Source organism: Aspergillus novofumigatus (genome assembly GCF_002847465.1).
Source record: "Aspergillus novofumigatus IBT 16806 chromosome Unknown P174scaffold_6, whole genome shotgun sequence".
Classification (NCBI taxonomy): domain Eukaryota; kingdom Fungi; phylum Ascomycota; class Eurotiomycetes; order Eurotiales; family Aspergillaceae; genus Aspergillus; species Aspergillus novofumigatus.
The window spans coordinates 428,917-452,855 of NW_020194279.1; the positions used below are offsets into that span (position 1 = coordinate 428,917).

Sequence of the window (23,939 nt, forward strand, 5' to 3'; positions counted from 1 at the left end):
TGCAGTTAAGATCTCCCCATCAAAGAGCACGGTTCGTTGACTATTCTGGAGTCTACATATGCGCAAATGGAAGCAATGAAATCAACCAGAAATTAAAGAAGAGAATGCTATTAAGCATTTATGATGGGCTCAGTCTTATGCTTATTACACACCTGATGATTAGAGACGGGTGAAATAGATAGATGAATGCTCAGTTGAGCGTGGTAAAGGTGTTTAACCTATATGGACATTTAATAGTCTATCTCAACAACTTATTGAGCATGATGTGCATGGTATTTGATGTGGAAAGGGTGTAAAGAAGATGTTTTGGGCTGGATTTGGATATAATATCCGCATAGGCCTTGTCCCTCTAGATGGCGACCCTGAATCTAGGAGAGGGGGGGTAACTTCCTGGGTTATACATTCTGTATATGAAGCTTTTCTACCTAAATTACTTCAGCCTGGGGATATCTTTATGCATGATGGCGCCTCTATCCATACTGCGCGTATTATTAGGTCCCTACTTAGTGATATGCAGATTCAGGTTATGGTCTGGCCACTATACTCCCCTGATCTGAATCCAATTGAGAATCTATGGGCACTTATGAAAGGGATTATTTATGAGCACTATCCAGAGCTTAAGCATGCCCCAGATACTGAGGATACTCTAAGGCATCTTATAGAGGCAGCAAAGGAGGCATGGCATGCAATTGATGAGAGAGTCCTGCAGCATCTATCCAATACTATGCCTCACCGTGTGCAGGCAATCCTTGATGCGGATGGATGGTATATGAAATACTAGTTTCTATAGGGGCAGAATAGATGAGAATGAAAAGCGGTGATCTTAGCGGCAAACGGGGGTCTAAAAACTTTTGAACCCCCACTGTACCATTGTGATGTTGTCCATCCTAACCGAAGATGAGTGGATCAGTGATGGCTTTCTTGATAAGAGAGGATGCTCGAATTTGTCCGATTGAACTCGATGGTCTCGGTCCTGTCTCGCTTTGAAACAGCCCAGGTGTGGGGTTCTACAGTTACCCGTTTCGGGGTCCCCAAACAAGCAACGGTGACCAACCATGACACAGAAAATCGACTACAGACTTGAGACAATGAGGGATCGATAGTGAAACTTGGATGGCTAGGCTTCTAGTGGTTTATTTCGAACACTTCCTGAAACATCCCTGGAAACATCGAAGATCTTAACTGAGGCCTGTATCTCCTACAAATTAGTACGGTCTGGGCTCTCAGGCGTCATCCTTGTCTGCCTATGATTACCTGCCCGGTCGCGTATACTCTGACAGGTTTGGTAACACAAAGGTCACCATGCGTTTTCCCCCTTGCATGTGTAAGGCACAATCAATTGACAAGTTTAGACGCTATCTCGAACAACTCTTGTTGCTTTGGCGCTCCGTGCCATTGGACTCGGGACTTAGATTGCCTACGCACTACAGATTATCCACAGCAGCAACAAAAAAACATCACCAACGAGGCCTCGAGGTCTGTTCAGCCGAGATAGGGAGTCCGATTAGTCGTATTCAGAAGTGATACGGGCGGCAGTGTCGTGGCCCGCCAACTGGCGCCGGCCTCATTCAAGATCGTCTGGTCGAGGCGATGAGCTGGAGTCAGTTGCTTCCATTCGTACAGCAGATGTCCTGCTCGTCGGGTCCGATTCGACACGTCCTCCACAACCCAGCGAAGCTTTGTTGCATAAAATAAGCCAAGGGTCAATGGACGATATATTTTATATGCCAGGTGTAAATGACTTAGGACTCGTAAGTCAGCCAGGCACTTGGCTAATGCTGACGGAACTGGCGGAGCATATCTGCAGGTCGACGCTGGATTATATGATCCGTCGACGGTGTTTGCCTATTTAGTGGCTTGAACCGTCACACAACCAGCTGATTCGCAGACCAATGCGCGAGCTCACGAATAATTGGCAACTGCCGTCGATAGTACCAATTACTGGTACGCATTCGAGGAAGTACTCCCGCAGTACAAGCATGGTGTCAAATTCGCAGCTCCAGTACCGAATTATAGCCGCCTACGACGCTGCTACGTACGAGTCAGCAGGCGGGCAACTGCCAGTATCCTACGCCAACGTTGCCATGCCATATCCTCGTAGATGGAGCGAGAAATGGAAGCGATATGGACCAATGAGACCATGGACTTCGGTCTTGGGTCTTTGCCGGCATAACGTTACGACTTGGTGCATGCTGCTTGCACGTGTACGATGGACACTGCGGAGGATGCGATGGTTGTTGCCGATCGCAGGCGCATGTATATGGAGTGTCTGGACTACATGTGGTGGATGCCAGTGCGTTTCCGTTTCTGGCGCCTGGTCTTCAGCAGTCTTACCTTAAACAGTGTGTAAGTTGCGGGCACCTCCAACCAAACAGGCCCGCCTTTGACATACTTACCTATGCTTGCGGAAACATCGCGACGCGAACATCAACAGTTTAGAGTCCCAGTAATGGCGATTCTGCGTATCGTACGCAATGCTTCCAATAATTTGCATAGTCCATATGTTTGTAAACAGTATAGGCAACCCGGCTTGGCCCTTACAAGTGCCGTTCTCATCTGTGATGACAATATACCAATGCTTCATTATCTATGTTCGATCGGATTCCCTCAAAACTCCCAAATGCTCATGAACAAAAGAAAATATACATACACCTCCTCATTCTCGTCATTGCAGATCTACCGAGAATTTGGGTGCCCAAAATGTGACATTCGTACTTGAATGGAAGGCCTCGGTACCGAACTGGAAGATACCCATGTAGTCGGATTTTGACGGGTAAGCCTCCCCAGTCATGGAGTATAGATCGGTGATCAGAGGTAAGAGATCACCGGTGAACGTTTCCGTAGTTTTCCCCTTCGCCTCAGGATCGTTCGAAGAGTCGCTCGTAAGCCACGTCAGAACCCACTGGTTGTTGCCGTTCCGGCCAGAATATAGGTTGCTGCAAACAAAGCGGTCAGATAGAAGGGACCCAGCGGTCACCGGATAGTTCACTCACAAAATAGTTCCATTCAGCTCTTTGGTCGCAACTACGCCACCGTCTTGTCCAAGGACGTACGTGGCGGGCCCGAACTTCCCAAACCAGACCATCACTTCATGTGTATAATCGGAACTGTCCTTTACTTTCTCTTCGTGGCTCATGAACATATCGATGGCGACGTTCGTATTGACAGATGCGGCAGTCAGTTCCGCCTCGTTTGTCGCCTCAGCGGGTGTGTTGCCTACTCCGTAGGTCCAGTGGAAATCGACATTCATATGCTGAATTTTCTCCAGAGAGATGGGCAACCCGTCATCAATCATCACGTTCGAGTAGGCGTGGACCGGTTGGGTCGACAGACTGGGGTCGTATTGCCATGTAACGGAGAACTCGGGTGCTGTGTTCTTGGTCGCGTATGTCCCGTTATCGAAGGTTGTGACCTTTTCAATCCTTGTTAACAAAGCTACATAGCTCCTACATACTTGAATCTCAACACTTACGTTCATGCATAATGCTCCGACTGTATCGCCGGTCACACCCCATGGATTGGGATTTACTGCGGTAATGGTTAGTCATTCAAACCCCGATAGGAACTCTCAACGACGTACATGTGAAGCTTTGTCCTTTTGTCTCAGGCGTGATTCCGTAGGGGGTTTTCGGGCAGTACATTGTGTTGGCCACTCCATTATGAGTAGTGCTACCACTGCCACCAGGAGGAACAGAGCCAGAGGAGTCCGAGCCCGAGCCCGACCCTGAACCGCCGCCGCCGCTGAAAAGAGGAGCTTGTCCTGTCGCATGTCGGTGCGCATCGATTCCCATCAAAGCACCTACAGTGCCTCCGATGGGGATGGCCAAAAGGCCGGCATTAACAACCCATCGAAGCACCATGATAGGTTTGACGTGAAGAACTCTGTAAATTCAGAGATGTAGAAGGAGGAAGGTCATGGAAGGTGAGATGATCTGTATTGGAAGCGGATATGGTCAGTGGCTCATTTGGGTGCTTTGGTCGAGTGGGGAGAGCATGGTTATCAGCAAACATTTACCTTGGGTATCCGTAGATGTAAGGATGTAAGGAAGGTGTAACTTACAAGGGAAAAGAATTGAATTGTTTACATAGTTTGACTGTTCGAGTGGGAAATCAGGGACTAAAACAGACTAATCATATGCTCGACGGGGATGGTCCCTGATAACGAGTGGAGCTGATTGGTTGTGAACTAATTTAGTGGCTGTAGTGAGATAGAAGATCCTGAAATTTAAGATAAATTAGGTAAGAGGGCAGTGCAACCAAGGAAACTTCAAGAATACTGCAAATGTATTGGGCTGCGTGTACCTGAGAAGCATTTCCAGCAAGGTTTGGCAGGGGAAATTTCCTCTTTAGTGATCTTCTAGATGATACTTTCCCTGGTACTGTTGAGGGAGTCTACCATGGAATAGTTTCGAATAATGTGTCTTACCTGTATTGAATCCGTAACTGGCAGTACAACCAGGATGACGCAAGCGGAAAATCCTTCTCGGTGGGATCTATTTATATTCGCTTATCAGAGGCTAGTGCGCAAACGGTGTGGCCCCACCCGTACTCTTATCGCTGCATCCAGATCACACTAGTCTCAGGGCCTCAGCCATTCATAATAAGTAATTTAAGTAAGCCAAGGCAACTGGTAAATGAGCACTAAATTACTGAGGGCAGATCTTTGCGGTAGGTCGCATGCTCTGGTTAGCTTGGCCTTGGCTGGTATTGGACTAGGACTGCTCGTAAATAATAAAATAGTAAAAAAAATTCACAACTCAAGGCAGAGGTACTCCGGCGTAGTACTGACATAAGTGACAAGGAATAAGTACGTGCGGAAGACGCCGGACAAGGAACAGGCACCTCTCGCCCTCGCCCATCTTCCTGCCTCGTCTCTCGTTGAACCTGTCCATCCAGCTCTAGTTCTACTTCCCTTGTATTCCAAAGCTCTTTGAGCTTATCACACTCGTTTAATCACTTGGGAGTAGTTCTTTAAAATTCCAATCAGAATATCCTCGTCCTTTCCCCTTCATACTTCGAATACTTCGACACATTCCGATCGGTTTGCTAAGGACTGACTGCCACATATTTTGCTGCACTCAAGGCCAAAATGGACGGGCGCTATGGCCAGGAGGACCAGGAGAAGTTCGGACTTCAAGTCCATCGTCGAGGCCACAACAATCACAGCAGTTTCGACTCGCTAGATCAGCTCCCACCAGGAGCTCAAACGCCTATTCGGGCCGGTGAGATTCCTCTGGAGGACTATGCGTCTCCCGGATATCATTTCGCGACCGCTCGGTCGTCTCTCGGTCCAGAATCGTTTGACTCTCGTTCAGCATCACCATCTCCGGTAATTACAGTCCCACTAATTCCTTCGTTGTGCACACAAAACTAACAAATATGTCGGTCATCAGTATCAACACAATCAGCTGCTTCAAAGTCATCAGAGTCTTGCTCCTCTCGTCAACGCCTCCCGTTCACCGTTGTTTGCAAAAGATTGGGTCCAGTCCGGGTCGATCGCTCGCCTTCACAAGCGTGATGATGCCGATATCTGGAGAGGATGGAAGCGATGGGTCTTCAGCCTTGTTCCCTTCCTCACGCTGGCCAACACCGGTCTCTACCTCTTCTACCTCGGGCTGCGAATCGCCTGTATTATTCTGGCCCAAAAAGCGGCTGGATACACTTACGCCGGAGCATGGGTTTTCGTTGCTATCGAGATCGCTGTTGCGATCCCCTCCTTGATGCACAACTGCTGGACCATGATGGCACTGAAGAAAAGAGGCCGACCCAAGCTGCGACTGACCGGAAATGATGTTCCTACCGTCGATGTTTTCGTCACCTGCTGCGGAGAAGATGACGAGGTTGTGCTGGATACTGTCCGTGGAGCGTGCGATCAGGACTACCCCCCTGACAGATTCAGGGTCATTGTGCTCGATGACGGCAAGTCGGCCACCCTGGAGGCTTCCGTCCGCCAGCTCGCCATTACTCACCCCAATCTCATCTACATGGCGCGAGAGAAGATTCCGGGCAAACCACACCACTTCAAAGCGGGTAACCTCAATTATGGCCTTGAGCAGGTGCACTATTTGCCTGGAGGCGCCGGCCAATTCATGGCGGCGCTGGATGCTGATATGGTAATTTCCACTCGCGTTTCATGTTGACTCAAGCCGTCTCCTAACTAGTTTTACAGATTCCCGAGCAAGACTGGCTGCGTGCCGTCCTTCCTCATCTCCTTGTCGATCCCAAGATGGCCCTTGCATGCCCGCCGCAGCTGTTCTACAACACCCCTCCGTCTGACCCTCTCGCACAGAGTCTGGATTTCTTCGTGCATGTGATTGAGCCAATCAAGGATGCGATGGGTGTCGCTTGGTGCACTGGGTCCGGTTATGTCGTTCGACGCGAGGCCCTGGATGAGATCGGCAACTTCCCTCTTGGTTCGTTGGCCGAAGACGTCGCAACCTCCACAATGATGCTCGGGAAGGGATGGAAGACCGCGTACATCCATGAACCTCTCCAGTTTGGTACCGTGCCGGAAGACTTTGGCGGACATCTTAAGCAGCGTACCCGATGGGCAATCGGAACCGTCGACACTGCTGTGAAGCTCAAATTCTGTCTGTGGGGTGACGCCGTTCGACAGATGACTGCTGCTCAGCGCTTTTCGGGATTCCTCTACGCAACACTCAGCTTGTACACCCTCCTTCTCACTGTCTCGATTTTCGCCATCCCCGTTATTCTTCTGTGGGGCAAGCAGCTTGTTGCCTATGCAACTCAGGAGCAGCTTCGTTGGCTTATCTGGGCCTGCTTCGCCTCGACCATTTCCAACCGAATCTGCGAGTTTGCCCTCTTCATCCCCGCCGGCTACCACACCGGACAGAGAGGCTCGCGCTACCAGCTCTGGATGGCACCCTACATTGCCCTTTGTATTGTCCGCTCATTCATCCTCCCCAAATGGCTTGGTGGCCAGGCTCAGGCCTTCAAGCCGACCGGCTCACTCAGCTCGGCACTCGAAGAGCGTGATCCGAAACGGAGGAAGAACATGCTCGTCCGTCTGCGCGTGATCTTACTCAACTACATGGCCTTCTTCCACCTTGCCTTTGTGTATGTCACGCTCGTTGCGGTCGTCATCTCGTCGTATCGCTGCTTCGCGCAGGAGAAGAGCTTCCGAGATGTCATTCTCTGCTTGATCACACACGCCTTCTGGCCCCCGCTGACATTCCTTTTCATCTGCAATTCGCTCTGGACTCCTGTTGCTTACGCCGTCGATCCTCCTGCCATGCCCGACCGTGAGGATCTGTTGGTCCGAGACCCCAAGACGGGAGTTGCGCATCCGACCGCCCGCAGCAAGAAGATTGCGTTCGGTGGTCAGGCGGCCTGGTTCGAGCTGGAGTATACAGTGGCGACGGCTGCTACGATTTTGATCTTCGTGTACTCGCTCTTTTTTCTAAAATGATGTAAATGTATCGTAGCCTGTGATGCATTTGATGGCTATATCGGCGTTTGGCTTTGCATTGCTGTAGACATTGCTCTACTGCACCCCCAGCATTTACCCAAATAATGAATTCCAAATACGATGTCTATAATTCTATAATATGGGAATATGCGAATTGATAGATCAGACAGTATTTATTAATTAATGACGCATGCTCTTCGAACGCGTAAGATTCTACCTACCGGGGCTGCCTACCTTGCACACTATGCAAACCATACGGAGTATGTACAACCTGTACCTTACATCCAGCTAGGGCGCAGGAAACAACAATGCCACCCGAGCAAGGGAGAAGACAACATAATTATAAATATTAGTCTAGTGACTTGACATACGCCATCCATTTGAGTTATTTAAAGTTGAGTTCGCAGATCGCTAATAGTGGCGGTGATGATCATAAGAACTTAATATACGAGGTACCCATGTTTTATTTGCTTGGCCGCCTTACCGGATGAGTAGCGGACTCCCTGAACGGTTTCAGACTGTGACGTGGGTAAAGTCTCACAGAGTGTATGATAATAATGAGGACACTTCCTTGCAGAGCTGTATGATCTTGGTCAAATGCTAGGTCTGAAGTTGAATTTAAGCGGAGAGTGCCCTGTTGCGTTGTTTGGGACTAGCTGCATGCGCTCATGAAGCCCACGTGACTATAGCAGCCCTCTGTGGGTAGTAGGTCTATATGACGACTTGAGGAGATGGTATTTAGGATGCCGGGCTTGGAAATGAACTAAGCAAAATAGAGAGTTCTGAGGGAAAGTAGGTCGGGATCTCTAACTGGGTCTCGTCTTTATGTTTGTGTACGACTGGTATACAGACACTTTAGTTCACCGAGTAGTATAATATGTACAGGCATCACGCTCATCGCGAACAGAGGAACACAATTGAAACATAGTTTATTTCATCCTCTTCAAGGGATGCGCCTAGTTGCGCGTCGCCCTAGATAGCGGCATAACCCCATTACCCCATCCAGGCGCGAGTCTTGTAAGCGATCCAGCATCGGATGAAGGCGCCTTTTGCTGCCTTTTTGCCTTTGTTGCGAACTTACGCCTTTTAAGGATCCGTCTCTGTGGGAAAGTCTGCCTGCACTTCGGCAATTTCCGTGGTCTTTCCGTGGGCAGCGGTGTAATTGACAGGACCGGATATTGAGTCGGACGACGCGTCCATAAGAAGGTAGGTTCTGCGACAGATGCTCTTTGTCTGTTTTCATCGGAGACATTATTGCCGTCTGAAGATGGAGCGACTTCCTCGTGAGAAGTCGCTTGGCCATTGACTTTGTCGAAACCGGCCAAGAAACCCTTGACAAATAAAAGTACAGACAGATGAGGCTGAGAGCAGTGACTGACACGATGAACGAATGGCGTCGCTTGATGTTCATGTTTAAAGAATGACTGGTTCTGGTGAGACCAAGCAGAAGGAATAGAAACCAATCTGGTACGTAAATGAACCTTATTGCTTAGATGAAATCACATTCGGCACATGGAGTCATCGAATTGTTGTAGTCTGCATTGCCAGAGACCTGGGACGGAAACGAAGAGTTGAGATGGGACATTTGACCCTAGACGTGGGCGCTTAAAGAGTTCTGGGGTTACTATTCAACACTGGGCGGCAAATACTACAAATTCTCTCCTTGACGTCGCAATTTCATTTGAATCTTGCTTAATACATAAACTTTCGAGCTACACAGACTCAGCTTGACGGCAAGTTTGAAATCCCTTTACACCACGTAGAAAGCCATTGAGATAACAGACACTCCCGAAGTATTGTCCAACCTGGTGAAAGTAAATTTCCAATCAAATTCAAAGGTATAACGAAGCAACTAAAAAAGCCACCGGCCCTCGAGGCCATTTCTCTGGAAACTTGAACTTTAAAATTGGTTGACGCGACTGGCGAGCCTATCCGATTCTTCAACTGGCGCTAGCATCAAAGGAACGGGACATAACTTAGCGACTCTGGTGTCTGTGGGTCGAGGTCCCTCGAAACAGGCGCTCTGCGTAACTCATGCTCGTCGGATCTAGTGATAGGGTGACCCCCCTCCTCCTTTGGAGCGGAGGTGCTTGGTACTTGTACTTCCTGCTCGTCCGACCGAGTGAACAGACGCCTTTCGGGATCCGATTCGAAATGCAAGGAAGGATCTCTGGGAGGCTCTCAGGCTTTCTAGGTTGAAATATATTATGGCCCCCAGAGATTACACGTGGAAGGCTGCGAATCGACCTCAGAAAGTTCCTCACCCGAACGCTGCCTTGCCTGGCTATTGTCAGACTGAGACGTGACATGGACTCTGGGATCTCCTCGGGAAGCTCCTCTTGCGATGACCCAGCGCCGCTGGGCCCCGGAATGGTCGGTGGGGTCTCGGGCTGTTTTTCCTGCCAACACCTTCACGGATTGGTAGGATGGTTGCTAGGGACATATTGACTCACGCCGAAGAAGTTCTTTGGATCGGCAGTGTCGCCAACTCTATTACTCGCTATGAATCGCACAAGAAGATCCATGTTGTCCGTCGCTTCTTCAGGGGAGTTGAGTCTGATAAAGCCCGGCTTCCGAATAACGATTCCTTCACGATTGTTGTGTGCTTGTAGGATCCGCACCTTCCTTTTTCCGAGCAAAGAAATAACCATTACCTTTGGAAGAGATCATCTGTTAGTACCAACGCGGCAAACGGAAAAGAAAAGACCTCCGAATGGACGGGGACGTCACGTCACAACTTACAGGGATAACGCTGTGATCCTCATACTCAGGGTCTGCGAGCCGTGTGATGATCGCTGCTACGATCGGTGTAAGCTCCGCTCGCAGAAATCTCTCGTCAGGTTCGTATCCCAAATCAAACTAAACATGACGTGAGTAGTAGAACAGCTCGTTAGAGTCGTAAATGCGTTGCCGGGATTCCATTCCAGTGATTCGAAGACAGAGTTGACAAATTCGTCATCGATAATGGAAGGAGAGAAATCGCTATCAGTTTTACATACTGGTTAACAGAATGACATACTGGTTAACAGAATGCCAAAGGTAATGAAATGGCGGGGTCTTTCACCACTTACGTCTTGAGCCAGCCGCTTAATCGCCTCAAGCTAAGAGATCTTTCTCCCGGGACTTCACGCGGGAGTGTTGAAAATGTCGACATTATGTTCGAGGACAGCGAGTGTGCGCTATCATGTGCAGTTCTCTCATAGCGTGAGGGCCCTGACAATACTTTTTTTGGTAAATTCGTAATTCCTCTTAGTCTCAGCATCACGGAGGTCCACGGGAGGGAGCTGTTCGGGAGGCAGTGGTTCGAAGAAGACAGGAAGAAAGGAGTCTAGATAGGTGCCGTGGTTAGCCAGATTCAGATCTCTGCAGTCTGTCTTCAGTGACTTTAAAAGCTCAGTGTCGATGTGAGTGCCAAAACTGCAGTGTTCCTCCGTGAGATCGTAGATTTCGTCCATCACTTCGACAGCGTTTGCATGGGCTGCCTTTTTCTCTGCCACACCTTTTCGATCGAAGAGAGAGCGAATGCGAAGAGACATCTTTAGTGACGAAGAGTCGTGGCTGGTAGACAGAGAGGGTGGTGTAAAAGACAAGTGTGAGCGGTGGTCAAGAGTGTCTACATGTTGCCTAAGCGATATGTCGTCACCACAACGCATCTCGGGTATCCTTATACTTAAAGATATTACATTGTACACAACACAATGGACCTGACACCTCCGTTCGTACTCGTGTAGCTATACCGGTAGCATGATTTCATTGTAGACATCCTGTTAAGTCTTATTCTTGATCCATCCATGACGCTCAATCAGCACTACCAGTTTATATTCAGAATGCTAAGAAGCCATTGTCTGCTTCCAGGTAGCAGGTAGAGGCACCGCTATAATGTCGAGGTTTCCTTTCGATCAGTAACACTTTTATTTGCGCTCTTTCCGGGGCTCACCTGGCGAGAGAATAAAAGGCTGTCGTAAATACCTGACGGCCAGTCCTCGTAGTTTACGGAGATGGGTATTCACTCATTCTAGACTACACCTTAGGCAACATAATCATTCTAGAAGACTTTGATAAAGTTGGGCAGCTGTACTCTGGTTAAAAGTCTAAAGGGAGCCTAGCAATGGGCAGGATGAGATGATTCAAGACTCGGAAATAGATTCACGGCTAACGACCGGGACGGCGGAATGACCATTCCTGGACCCTAGCTGACAGCCTAAGGCACCTACTGTCATGTGTAAAATTCTCCAATTGGCGGAGGAGACGCTTCGGGACCCCATCGAGACCGTTGTTACTGGTTTCATTTGTTGACATGGCGGGCTATTCACCTGGTGCAAATTGGCAGCTCCACAGTCCGACACTGCCCCTGTTGATCCAGAGTTCCAGACATCACACGATGATTTCATTGTACACGTTATCCATCATAGATTCATGCATTATTATCTGTTCTTGTTTATCTGGATTGGTGCCTGATCCTCGTCAAATAAGACAGTGATCCACCTCCAATTGCACGGTCGGTCCAAGAAACATCCCACCATGTTACTCGAATAATCGCCGGTTGCGCCCTTCATTTATTTTGTGAAACGTCCCCGAGGTCTTTGGTCTGTGTCCAATCTCATTGAATCAGCACTCAACAACCGGATCAGACCACCTGTTCCGCCTCCCACCCCCACCATGACCTTTCAATTCTTCCACCGCTTTCGCAATAAGGATAAGGAGAGAGAGAAAGTGAAGGGTAAAGATCAACAGAAAGACCAGCCGGAAGAGGACCCTTCACAATCAGACTCGCGAACGATCCTGGCTCGGGTAGGCATCTATCATGAAACCTGCAAGCAGAATGGCAACCGTCGCGATTTCAAGGCAATGCCTCTTCCCCCACCCCGAAGACCTTTGACTCCTCCCGATCAAGAGCTTGCGACCATCCGGAGCAGGAGCAACACTCTCACAGCCATCAACACGTCAACTACCAATTTTCTCGACCTGAACAATAACAGCACGCTTCCGCAGGACCAGAGTCTATTCTTCTCGCGTCTACCCCAAGAAATCCGTCAGCGAATATACCTTGAGCTGTTTGGTGGCCGGTCTGTCCACCTCGAATACGATTTTGGCTATGCGCCAGGCTACCGTCAGAGAGATAAGAGACCGCCAGACCAATGGCGCTGGTGGCATCGGGTTTGCGATGAAGAGGACCACCCAAATCCTGGAGACATGTGTCGTATGAATGACCTCGAGGATCCGAAGCGGATTGGACGACGACAGTTATCGCGGTACAAGCTGAAAGGCGTGGCGTGGCTGCGAGTGTGCCGAAGAGCGTGAGCGCTGCAAAGTCCTTACGATCGGCGAGATCGAGCTGACTGTGGGCCAGATACCTAGAAGCACTTCCTCTTCTCTACAGCACAAATACATTCCTCATTTCCTCATCGGTCAAGTTATGTCGATTGCCGAAAATGATTGCGCCTTCACATTTATCGCGCATCGCTTCGCTGGACATTCTGCACGTCGCAAAGGCAACTACACCGTCAACAATGACCGACTACGAGTGGGAGACATACCAAACCCTCTTCCGGACGTTACGATTAGCGTACGTTGGCGTCAGGCGCTTGCGCTTGGTTATCCATATTTTGAACAAAAGCTGCACGCCGCGAGCTGGAACAGTTCCAGAAGAGCTGGATGAAGCCTGGATTCGTCCCTGGTCGGAGCTGGCGTCTTCCCGACAGTGGGAGAAACTCGAGATTGGGCTGCAAGATAGCTGGTTCGACGACTTTTCCGCTGCTGGAAGGCGATGGGAGGCCAGAAATGGGCGTCAGCTGGAGGATTCAGGGTACTCACTGGTGCGAGTAGACGATTTCACAACATGGGATGGAAGGTTGTCGGAGATCTGGAATGCGGTTTATCTGTAGATTTACGTACCGGAGTAGGCGAGATATATCCTTGCATGTTGCCTTTTTCGTGTCCAAACAAATCCTTGTGCAGTTACCTTCTTGGAGCGCAGAATAAAATATAAAGAATCAGAACATAGACATGACGCTCCAAAAGAAAAAAGTAAAAGAGGAGAGCAAAGTTCAAAGTTGGAGGAAAAAAGAAATCTCCCCGACAGGGAGTCGAACCCTGGTCTCCCGCGCTCGTTCTCCTTGGAGTGACAAGCGGAAATCATGACCGTTAGACCATCGAGGATTTGTTGGACGATTCGAACTTATTTGTTAATATGAGCTTCAAGTCATCTGCATACCTTGCAGTGGCCACGGCTCCAGCTTGTTGTCCCAGCCATGTTCCCCCCCCCTACTTCACTACTCCGTACGCTGTACTAAAACACCATCTCACTGACAAAATCGGATCAAGGTTCTATCTCTTTATCTGCTTCTCCTCAAGCCATTAGCAGTTGGGAAATGCTGCCTGACCCTCCATGTCTAGTGATGAGGAATGCGTCCTATGTGTCTAAATACTTATCGCGTCGTCGTGCCTTACTAACCGAATGGAGTTGTGCTAGCTGTGTACTTGCTTCTTCCTCTTTGCTAACTTCCGGTCTTTGTTTGCTCATCCGCATCAGTCTCCGAATCAAAGTACGAGTTCTCTCTGGTCTCCAGGTGACTGCTATCTGCCGAACTGCAAAATAAGAGAAATACAGTACACTAGAATACAGTACTATTTGGCCAGTCTTCAGTATGTATCAAATTCATACTTCCTTTGGCCCGTTGATGGGTTTTGTGCATACCTTTGAACTGTGGCTCATTGTCCTCATCCAGGTCACTTAAGATTAGGTCCAGAAGCTGACATACTCGCGCCTGCTATCAACATACTCATGGACTGGAGAGATATTTCTTGAAAATCAAGAAGGGAGTTTCTGCAGGATGATTTGCATCGTTCTCGCGACCTGATCTGTCCCCAGCACGTCGTCCTCATGCTCAGCCATAAGTTTCCGGACATCCTGTAGAGCTCTAGGCAGCGGTGCTGACGCCTTTAGAGCATCAATTCTGGATTGAAGAGATTTGACGTCCTCGCAAATACTTCGAATTAGCGCCTGATGTTCCCTGTCCGCAGAGGCTGCCTGGCGGATCATCGTGGAAGCCATTTCCACCCATGATTCAGTGTTGCTGCCCTGGGTCAAGGCACTTGACCGGGCTCTGCCACGTTTGTTGTGACCGGTGACGATGTGGGGCTCTGGTTCCCTCTTGAGTATACGGGGAGTCCTGTTGTGTGCTGAAGGCTGTTGCTGAGGCGTGGTGGTAGGTGGTTTGACATCAGGTTCATTCTTAAGGTCAAGTTCGGAAGTTCCATTTACCGCCTCGGACTTGATGGGAATCTCCTCCTTTTTTAAGGCACTCGACGTGGCTTTGCCACGCTTGCTGCGACGGTTGACCAGGGACTCTGGTTTCCTCTTGGGCGTACGCGGAAGGTGAAGTCTCTGGCTTCGATTTACCACCTCTGACTTGATGGCAATTCTCTCTTTCTTCACGGCCTCCCTTTTGAGCTCTTCCTTTTTCACGTCGATTATCTTTGTGGAGACTTGAGCGTCTTCCTGTTCCTCATCTGGGTCATAAGCGACCAGGATCGCATCTTGGCCACTTTGGGTTTCCACCACATCGAAAACAGTGGCTCGCGTAAGGCTGGTAGGGCATTCAAGGCTCACTTCCTTGGCCCAAATAACCGGAGTCCCCGACATACCATCCCAGGAAATGCGGTCCTCATCATCGAATGTCAGACCCGTAACACCCCGCGACGAGACAATGATGGCTCCTTGGTCCTTTGCCCAGCTGGGCACCTCGACACGCCCAAAGTAGATCGAATCCCTCCTGGTAACATACGACGGTGGCTCAATGAACCAAGAATCCATCCTTCCTGCTATTTCCCCGCCCAGGATATATCGCCCTCCAATTTCGGGATAGTAGTATCGGCCCTTGCGCTCAATCCACACCGCTGGACCATGCGGTTCGCGCTCGAACCTCATTTGGCCTCTGCTGTTGAAGTCAAATGGCCAGTTCTCAGAGCGAACCTTGGCAATTTTCTTGAGGAGAAGCTTGAAGACAACCGCATCTGATAAGCGCGTGAACGCGGGCGGATATCCCCATACATCGTAGTCCCAGACGGCGTCCACAAGCTTCCACCACTTGGCCATCGAATCCATGTCTACTCGGTTAGTTCCCCGCGAGGGTATCCGACACCCTGGTCCGTCTATCCACCGCCATGGATGTGGGGGGAATACTGCGTCCCTATAGCGTGCCTCTTCGACCAGTTGTTCACTGCTCAATCCCATCTTGCTTTCTGGTCTGATCTTCTCGTCTTTTGTGTCGAAATACTCGGTTCCTTTTCGTTCGACTCCGGATTGGCGGGGTTATCAAGGCATGGATTCGAGAGGCAATTCGTTTCGCGAGAAGAATTTTCATAAACAAGGGCGGGCAATCGGACTGCAGGTTTGATACCAAGATGATTCAGGGGGACTGTACATCAGTGCGAGCACCTGTATATTACAAGACATTAGAATTGTTGTCCTGCTCCATCGAGGGTAATTTATGTTCTTGTTGACCCCTGCACCCATAAGTAACTATTGATGTGATCAATGCCAAACAGGCGCTACGTGACGCGCAAGAGAAAATCTATTTTGGCCGGTTTTATACATTGAGGCCGTTGTAAAACCGCCGCTCTTTTTAGCGCGAACTTTAGTAATCAGTAGTCTGTACCCCTAACCACTAAACAAGGATGTAGTAGCTACAACCGGATTACAGGTCATATTTATTAGATTAGTCTTTTCTTTTTAGCATTGGTAAGCATAAATTCACCATGCAAAATAGCATACACAAAGCAAAAGTAGGATAGCAGACACTGACGTTAGAAGAGGATTAAGTTCTCAGATATCCAGTATTAGAGGACATTGATAGTTTGTCCAAGACTTACCTACTGTAAGTTAATTAATTCATCAGGCTAGTAGCGAAGTAGTAGGAGGATGCCACATTGCCTATGGCCTAGTAGCTACTTTGACTGAGATAGTTCTACAGAAATGAGCCACTAGACTAGGGTAAGTTAAGAATCACTCCTAATCCTATCTGATTACAGAATAATGTCCTGAATCTGAGTCCTCTATTCACAGTATTTGACAGGATACAGCAAGGAGAAACTTTACTAGTAAGTATAAACACCCAAAGCAACTACTGCCCATCTACAACCCCGTCATCTGGCTACACCAATGGTTATTGTCTCAAGCCTTGATGCTTGATGTGTTAGGGTTAACACGTCACGTGCTAGTCCTTGTTTCTGGCTACGCAACACTTATAGGGGACTAGACTACACTTCCTCTATAATGTGCTGTCTTCTTCACTTCTGTCAAGGCCATCAAAACATCAAAAAATATAACACAAATGACAAAAACATACAACAGCCAGGATTCGCTGGTGGTCACCCACCCAACTACTAACCGGCCGGCGTGTGGCTTAAGTATGGCTGAGCGGACGGGAAGCCCTGTTTTCCACACCCTATGGTTGTATGTGCTGAGATGTGGGAGAGGAACAGAATATATAGTGTCATACCAAAGATCATTTGCAAGTATGATAGTTGAGAGGAGATACCAGGAGAGGCAATGTGTACTGCTTTGTGAACTCTTAGCACGTGCCCAGATTAACTATATGAGTCGCATTGGAGAGGAAGTAATTTATTCCCTACTTCATCACACTAAGAATGTCAGTGCTGCTAGCATATTCAAAACCAAATCAGGTGTCGCAGCCAACCCATTCCAGTATTTTAGCTGCATTAGAAGGCTCGCCTGGGTCTCCTGTGAGGTCCGGTACGCACAATAGGGGAATTGCACGCTTTCAGTAAATGGGATGACTGCTAGAGCCCATACTTGGGTCAAGCTCGCATATATCTTCATTAGCTTCAATGCTCGCTGCTTTGCTGAAGATGTCGACATCAACTGTTATGGTCAGTATAAACGTAGCTGAAACATGAGAACAGATTGTCGGGTATAGCAAGTCTCATACCTCGTGCTCTTCCAAGTGATATTTGCAATTCAACAATGCTGAGAACCTCAATGCCTTGAGTCATTGAGTCAACCCGGAGGTTGAAATCGTCCTGCCAGGTGGTAAACCATCGAGTGACCGCTTGGAAGTTTTCGGGATCCGCAGCATTGAGAATACAGATCAGCGGGAACCGTTTGTGTGGCAGTCAGGAGTGACAAAGCAGACTCGAAACACGGCGTCCCTTGGGCCATAATGGCGGCCATTCCGCTCGTGACTGCCGCAGCATCTTCGACAAGGATGGACATCGGATTCCACTTGCCATTAGCGAGGCCGTCCGGCCCGTCGTAGTCCATGGGGAGATTTGCCTGCTGGCCATCGGCGCTCTCACCGCTGCTGCTGCTGCTTCCACTATCACTCCCTCCTCCACCGCCACCACCTCCACTGCTGCCGGTGCTATCGGAGTTAAGATGATGTTGGTCAGTAGAGCAAGCAACGCCACAGTACTGGTCACAGCTTTAAATGCTGCATCCTCCTCCGCAGCCATAGAGACCACAATCATTGATTGGGTCTGTCGAGTCGCATCCACCAAAAAGTTTGCAACTGTCAGTACCACAGCCGCTGGTACAGGTTGCAGTTGGACTAGCGCTTGACCAGGTAACAGAAGGAACATTCACGCTCAATGAAATCAACTTCGTGGCCTGGGGCTGGTAAGTAACAGTGTAAGGGGCCCCTGGGAAGACGGGTGCTGGCGTTGCGCTGCCCGATGGAACTGGGGAGAAGGGAGCTTCATCGCCCAAAAGAACAAGCTCTGACGGCTCCGGCATGAAGCTTTGAAGGGGATAAAAATCCAGTAGGGGAAGTATTGGCACTGATGACAACAGGCCAAAAAGGAACCTTATCGGTGACTAGTAATGGGATGCTGAGAATGGTGGTCTTTGTGCCGGTCAAGGTGCCTGACCTTGTCCAGACAGAACTGACCATGGAAGGGAACTAAATAGTCATCGTCAAGCCCAGTGGGGGTAAAATAATCTTGCATGGTGGGATGCATTAAACCTCAGGATCCGGGCTATCCCAGATGCCCAGAGGAACATAGACCTCGCTGGAGCTCTTACTGCCAGTCTCAACACAGGCGCCTTCCGGACAATACCCATGGCTACAAGCAAAATTGCAAAGACCATAGTCCTCCAGCCCATTGACAGGAGTACCTCTGGTGCCTATAGTGGGCGGGGCTGGTACTAAGCCACCCTGGGCAGTGCAGGTGCAAACATGCATTGGGCAGAAGCTGTAGTTGCACGCAAAGCTACAGAGGCCAGTAAGAGCACCCGATCCAGTGCCTGCAACACATGCAGGAGGTGCGAAATCAGAGACAGTGGGGATAACCAGAGGGACTTGCTCAGTCCCACAAGCGGAGCTCGGACAATATCCTAAGTTGCAACTGAATGCGCAGAGGCCAGAATAACTGGCATCCTCGCCGGCGATGGGATATCCGATGACGCCCATGGAATTGGGAGCCGTCAGGGGCTTGCCCATTTGCCGGCACGTACATGCTGTCACTAGGCAGTAGCCATAGGAGCAAGCGAAGTCACAGAGACCAGCAAAGTTGTATGCACCGGTTCCGCTGATACAGGCCTGCTCTGAGATCGACAACGGCGGCTTTGCGGAAACAGCGGCAGGGGATGTTGCACTCCCAACCCAAGCGCATTCTCAGCTCTAAGCTCTGCCATTGAAGTCGCTGTTTCTAACGCTATAAGGGCCCTGGATAAGCCTGATGTTCTCCTTATGATCAGCTCGATCAGGGTTCTTATGAACATAATTCTAGATCTCCTAATCATCTCTAGATTCCATGTCGGCGGCTGGACAGCGAATATAAACATGCAGGCTGGTATACACCTCAGTTGTAATATACTTGCAGCAGTCCCTGGGCTGCTGTACTTCTTTACCGCCACATAAGTTAAGGAAAAAAGGTATCCCTGGCATTCTCAAAATATGCCTTCTTTGCGAAAATTTCTGGTGCTTCTTCAACCCGGCTTTATCACTTTCCTTGAGTCGGCAATCCGGAATGCACTTTATCTATGGTTAGTGGCTGGGATTGTCGCCCTGTCAGAGGACTATGCCACAGCATGGGCAAAGAAAATAGAATATGCGGCCGCGCAGATTGTTCACTCTCACCCCTTGTCACCACAAGTTATCATGTCGAAGTAGGTTATCAATTCGAATGCCGCCCCTTTCGGCCTCTTATGATATGCCGATCTAAACTCAGTACACATGAGCTAGGTGACCGCGACGGCCACAAGAGGTTTGTCATGCCGTAACAGGAAGGATTCGGAAAGGATGGAAAAAGTTGTAGTCGCAGCAGGAGGAGGTGCCGCCTGAGCGGCAGGGAAGCGGTGTGGTGCTGAAACAGTCAGTGTCATAGATATTGATTCAAACAGTGACTTGTACTTACGCGTCCACAACCACTACAGCCACGAGCACGAGAAGAACGTTGAGTTCTTGCACTATCGTCGGTAAGTACAAACAAGGGGCGCGGACTCGAAGAATCCGATGGTGAAGAGGAGAATTTCAGTGGGTAAATTCAGGAGACTTCCCATTGTGAATGAAAGACGAACGAGTGGAGGGAGGTAGGAGCAGGTATGGAAACGTAGTGGTGTGTTGATGAGAAATCGATGAGAAATCGCTGAGTGCGTTTGTGACGATGCGCGGTCCTTGACAGCGAGGAAGTCAGTTAGTAGGGCGATGTCAAGACGGAGGTTCAGGACTGTAGCGAGGAGGACGCTCTTTGCCTGGAGGATGGTGTTGTCAAAGTTGAAGTCTCTGTCGGTTATATTCCTTCGTTCGGCGTTTTCGACCATGCTGCGAACTCAGTCGTAGGGCCGGGCCGTTCTTTCAAGGCTACTCGTTTGCCGTAGACAACAACCTTGTCGCGAAGTTTGGTTATATTCTTCCACCGGCCAGGGGATGTGCGGTGAACTAATTCCGTCACTGTGAATGTCTGGGCTCCCCCTTGGGCTCGCTGCATCCTGCTCGTAGCTGGGAACCACTGTGGTGCCGAATATGTCGGTGTTATAGCCACTCATTCAATGGTAAGAAGGAATACTTACAAAGTTGGCCAGGCCCAGGCCACCATTAGGGCGAAGAAAATGAAATATGCGGCCGCGCAGTTTGTTCACTCGCACCCCTTGTCCATGGGTTGTTATGTCGAAGTAGGTTACCAAGTCGAAGGCCCCTCTCAGCCTCTCAGTGTACGGAGGTGTACCGCGGCGGATGTGGAATAGTACCGCATCGGATGACCACATATCGACGGACTGCAACGAGGATTGGTGGAATGGTATGTTAACTTATGAAGTAAAGAAAAAGAGAGCTAAGCATGTCAGTTTCATCCCTCGTTCAAACAGCGAGTCGGTATACTTACATGAGCCACCACGAAGGACCCGCTCAGCTATATTATGTACTATGTGAGTCAAGATAGCCATCGAAGGGGGTTCGAATCAAGGCTGAAATTCCGTCGTCGCTATCCTCGGAGCTCAGAGAAGTCTTCCCTCCTACCTCAGTGAGCTGGGCAATTCTAGGTTGTCGGTCAAGAGGCGCTGTTCGATCTCTAGGTGTTGGAGACTTGTAAAAGAGGCGAATGACTCAATCTTCGGATAGTCGTCCCAGTATAGCGCCCGCGTATACACGGCATACACCAGAAACGGCTGCAAGTCAGCCTGGTGACGCGGTGTGGGGTTGAGCGAGGTCATCATCGGCAATAAGAAACAACGAAACAGACTTGACGAAGACACAGAAAAGCAACTGTGGATACAGAGAAGGGTTGACTCTCGATGCAGATATGATGCAGCGAAGGGGAGAACACGGGCGGCAAGGAGGGTGATGTGTTGGGATCTGGGGGAAAACGAGGAGGATGACAACGCTGCGTGAAGCAGATGCTATTTTCGTCGTCTATGACCGGGGCACACACAACTTCCTCCAACTTTGGTACAGTCTCGCAGAACAAGTTTCATGAAAACGTTTCTATTACGTATCGCATCAACTCGGCACACTCAAGACCCGCAATGATGGATATCTCGAACAATCGAGGAATGGACAGGTTATACATATGTGCTCTCCTCATATCAAACAGCCACCTCTTCTACCCTTGAAGATCCCATACTCTATTGCATGAGTCGATGTATTTTAGACTGAAGGGATTGATTGGTAGCGGCTTAGATCCTTCTGTATACATACACAGTCCCATATAGCGTCATAAGCAAATGGTCAAGGAAATCATATACGTAAGCCGCCATTACGTAGCTGATAATCACGCACAGTGTTCCTTGTCGAATCCATAAAGACGAGGTCCAGAATAACGACTTCCTCGTCATCGCTATGGTAGAAAACCTCGTCCACCGTGGTGACAATGTTATGTTTGCCGGAGGAGTAGAGCTCAGTCGCATTATACTCATCCGGCCCGTGGTGGTCGAGAAGAAGGGGTGATCGGGACGAATTCTCCATCCCTGGCACACATAGCCCATTGGTGTATGTGAGATATCTTGACCATGACGACGCAGGGCCAACCACTCCTGTACAAAAAGTAATGTACTGTCCTTAAAGCGCCGTGGATTACCTTCAAGCTTGAGGCGGAGGCGCTCAAGCAAATCCTGGTATTCATCGAGCTCGAAGTACAACCTTGCTGCCAGATGCCGCTGGCGGCGATGTCGATCTTAACGTTGGGAAAAGTGGCATTCGTTCTGTCGAGAGCAAGCTAGCTTGAGGATTAAAGTTGTCAGCGTATTCTTTCACATTCATAGTTGCGAGGAATAGCCCACCTGCCCAGGATCCCACTTGAAGACAGGGCGCTGCTAATCCCTAGCAAAGGGTCTCAGTCGATTCCCAACTCCTACGCAAGCTGGTCAGCGCCTTGTCGAAGGCCATCCCAGCAGCCTTACAAATGAAGCAAACTAGAAGATCAGCGGGACGACCCAAACATGCTCAAACTCAACAAGAGCAGGCATGTTAAGAATGAAGAGTAAGTTAAAAAAAGCGAGTATTAGTTGGTAATAGGTGTTGTATAAGCGAATGTATAAGAAGCTCATACACTGAGCAAACGAAAGAGAAGAAGAGAAGATCTCAAGAGCGACACGAAGCGTGTTTGGTGGGTAAAGAGAACAGGATAAGGAAATGTACCGATCTCAAAACGGAGCCAGAGAGGGGCATTCCTTCCCTCCGCAATCTTCTGCGACTATTGAACCGCAGCTGAGGAACCATTGCTCATCTACCGGTTCTTTTCTTGCGTTTTACCGCGTTTTTCCCTATGTCGTTGTCGGAGTACGTCTTCCCAAATAACACACAAAATCAATGTCAAGGTTACAACTACAGCCTACGTCCTCATCACCCTGATATCCATCCTGCTTCGAAAGCTACTATAGCCGTCGCCCACAGCATAATTGCCTTTTACTATACAGAGCACGGTTTCAGCTGCGATATCGACGACTATATGGAAAGAATCACTAATGGATGGTGACGACTAAATGTCTAATTCCGAGGCTCCAGGACAGTCAGCATCACCAGCGCCGTGGTACTCGCCTTGGCGGTAGAGGCAGAGGTATGTTAGTCACCCAGGCTTTCTGGTGTAAATTCTAGCTGAACAAGACACTGACAAGCATTAATAGAACCACAGTCAAGCTCCCACGGTCACTGCCCCTGCTACTGTTGCTGCCTCTGCCACCGTTGCTGCGCCCGGCAATGTTGTTGCAAACCTGCCGTGAGTAACAAGATCATAATAGAAGACTACTGCGATTTTAGCTGACGATCTTGGGATAATAGGCTGAAGAAGCTTCTACTCTTCAGGAGACACATAAGGCCGTAGGGTCTTACCAGCATGACAAAGCTTCCAGCAGCACCTCTCAGAATGACTCGATACAATCCGATATACTAGCGCTCATTCCATACCCCGAGTGGCGAGTCACCACCAAGAGTATGCAGCAGGCAACACAAGATCCTAGCTGCCTGCTCCAGTAGGAGTAATGCGGCTAGCCTTCTGGAGCTTTAACCTATGTTGCAAATCTGCTCAATGTTATGTATTGATATCAATATATGTCTAATACGCAAATGAATAAGTATAGAGTGGCAAAAGCAGTGCGATATTCATGGCGATTGAGCGTGATGTGATGTTTGGTGTTGTGCAGGGCATTATTGAAAAGAAGGAAGAATCTTTTGTAGAGAAGGAAATAGACGACAGAACTGTAATACTATTAGCTAGGAGAGGTGGCTGTTGTAGTATTAGGAATGGTAATTCCATATTGAACATGTCTATCAGCTAGTTAGTGGATATTATTATGTAATATATCATTAGCAGCTTGGAAGGCAAAGAATATAATATGCTTCTTTCTCTGGGCAGAAGATCTTGATTAATTCACAAGGTAATCATCTCCATCTAGGGATGGCTCTACTACCAGTCTGTGGGAAAACGACCAAAGCCTTATAGATAACTCAACCGAGGAACATTGATCATTTGTCAGGTATCCAAAGGTAAGCTAGTCCTCGTACACCGTTATTCGAAGAGATCAGGGCGAGCCTATCACTCGAATTGACAGGGGGAG

The 23,939-nt window shown here is 49.0% G+C and overlaps 9 protein-coding genes and 1 non-coding gene across 10 annotated transcripts; 4 read left to right on the forward strand and 6 right to left on the reverse strand.

The window, feature by feature from the left end:
• Window positions 1–1,693: 1,693 nt before the first annotated feature.
• P174DRAFT_239329 (uncharacterized protein) lies at window positions 1,694–2,440 on the forward strand. Its single transcript, XM_024821427.1, has one exon. The coding sequence runs from the start codon at window positions 1,893–1,895 to the stop codon at window positions 2,337–2,339; it is 447 nt and encodes a 148-aa protein (XP_024680073.1). The 5' UTR covers window positions 1,694–1,892; the 3' UTR covers window positions 2,340–2,440.
• A 1-nt stretch (window position 2,441) lies between these two features.
• On the reverse strand, window positions 2,442–4,167 carry P174DRAFT_239361 (glycoside hydrolase family 12 protein). Its single transcript, XM_024821428.1, has 5 exons — window positions 4,061–4,167; window positions 3,581–3,932; window positions 3,473–3,528; window positions 2,994–3,412; window positions 2,442–2,936 (listed from the first exon to the last, which is right to left on the reverse strand). Exons 2-5 carry the CDS (start codon window positions 3,858–3,860, stop codon window positions 2,666–2,668), a joined length of 1,026 nt encoding a protein of 341 aa, XP_024680074.1. The 5' UTR covers window positions 3,861–3,932; window positions 4,061–4,167; the 3' UTR covers window positions 2,442–2,665.
• Window positions 4,168–4,872: 705 nt separating this feature from the next.
• On the forward strand, window positions 4,873–7,553 carry P174DRAFT_443471 (glycosyltransferase family 2 protein). Its single transcript, XM_024827837.1, has 3 exons — window positions 4,873–5,329; window positions 5,394–6,113; window positions 6,170–7,553. The coding sequence occupies exons 1-3, from the start codon at window positions 5,090–5,092 to the stop codon at window positions 7,427–7,429; spliced, it is 2,220 nt and encodes a 739-aa protein (XP_024680075.1). The 5' UTR covers window positions 4,873–5,089; the 3' UTR covers window positions 7,430–7,553.
• Window positions 7,554–9,385: 1,832 nt separating this feature from the next.
• P174DRAFT_422642 (uncharacterized protein) lies at window positions 9,386–10,965 on the reverse strand (the record flags this gene model as incomplete). The annotated part of the gene is made up of 5 exons (XM_024825064.1): window positions 9,386–9,599; window positions 9,677–9,828; window positions 9,883–10,083; window positions 10,172–10,288; window positions 10,648–10,965. 5 exons carry the CDS (start codon window positions 10,963–10,965, stop codon window positions 9,386–9,388), a joined length of 1,002 nt encoding a protein of 333 aa, XP_024680076.1.
• Window positions 10,966–11,829: 864 nt separating this feature from the next.
• P174DRAFT_505552 (uncharacterized protein) lies at window positions 11,830–13,387 on the forward strand. Its single transcript, XM_024831267.1, has 2 exons — window positions 11,830–12,726; window positions 12,780–13,387. The coding sequence occupies exons 1-2, from the start codon at window positions 12,089–12,091 to the stop codon at window positions 13,312–13,314; spliced, it is 1,173 nt and encodes a 390-aa protein (XP_024680077.1). The 5' UTR covers window positions 11,830–12,088; the 3' UTR covers window positions 13,315–13,387.
• A 113-nt stretch (window positions 13,388–13,500) lies between these two features.
• On the reverse strand, window positions 13,501–13,588 carry P174DRAFT_t133. The gene has a single exon. It is a non-coding gene; the product is annotated as a tRNA-Asp (tRNA).
• Window positions 13,589–14,240: 652 nt separating this feature from the next.
• P174DRAFT_432934 (uncharacterized protein) lies at window positions 14,241–15,536 on the reverse strand (the record flags this gene model as incomplete). Its single annotated transcript, XM_024825783.1, has 1 exon — window positions 14,241–15,536. One exon carries the CDS (start codon window positions 15,534–15,536, stop codon window positions 14,241–14,243), a length of 1,296 nt encoding a protein of 431 aa, XP_024680078.1.
• A 1,678-nt stretch (window positions 15,537–17,214) lies between these two features.
• Window positions 17,215–18,891, reverse strand: P174DRAFT_432935 (uncharacterized protein; the record flags this gene model as incomplete). Its single annotated transcript, XM_024825784.1, has 6 exons — window positions 17,215–17,315; window positions 17,383–17,473; window positions 17,553–17,814; window positions 18,013–18,065; window positions 18,175–18,351; window positions 18,415–18,891. The coding sequence occupies 6 exons, from the start codon at window positions 18,889–18,891 to the stop codon at window positions 17,215–17,217; spliced, it is 1,161 nt and encodes a 386-aa protein (XP_024680079.1).
• A 740-nt stretch (window positions 18,892–19,631) lies between these two features.
• Window positions 19,632–21,852, reverse strand: P174DRAFT_422647 (uncharacterized protein; the record flags this gene model as incomplete). The annotated part of the gene is made up of 6 exons (XM_024825065.1): window positions 19,632–19,756; window positions 19,808–19,820; window positions 19,881–20,175; window positions 20,223–20,401; window positions 20,463–20,666; window positions 21,667–21,852. The coding sequence occupies 6 exons, from the start codon at window positions 21,850–21,852 to the stop codon at window positions 19,632–19,634; spliced, it is 1,002 nt and encodes a 333-aa protein (XP_024680080.1).
• A 799-nt stretch (window positions 21,853–22,651) lies between these two features.
• On the forward strand, window positions 22,652–23,358 carry P174DRAFT_432937 (uncharacterized protein; the record flags this gene model as incomplete). The annotated part of the gene is made up of 4 exons (XM_024825785.1): window positions 22,652–22,857; window positions 22,891–22,942; window positions 23,010–23,101; window positions 23,235–23,358. The coding sequence occupies 4 exons, from the start codon at window positions 22,652–22,654 to the stop codon at window positions 23,356–23,358; spliced, it is 474 nt and encodes a 157-aa protein (XP_024680081.1).
• Window positions 23,359–23,939: the final 581 nt, after the last annotated feature.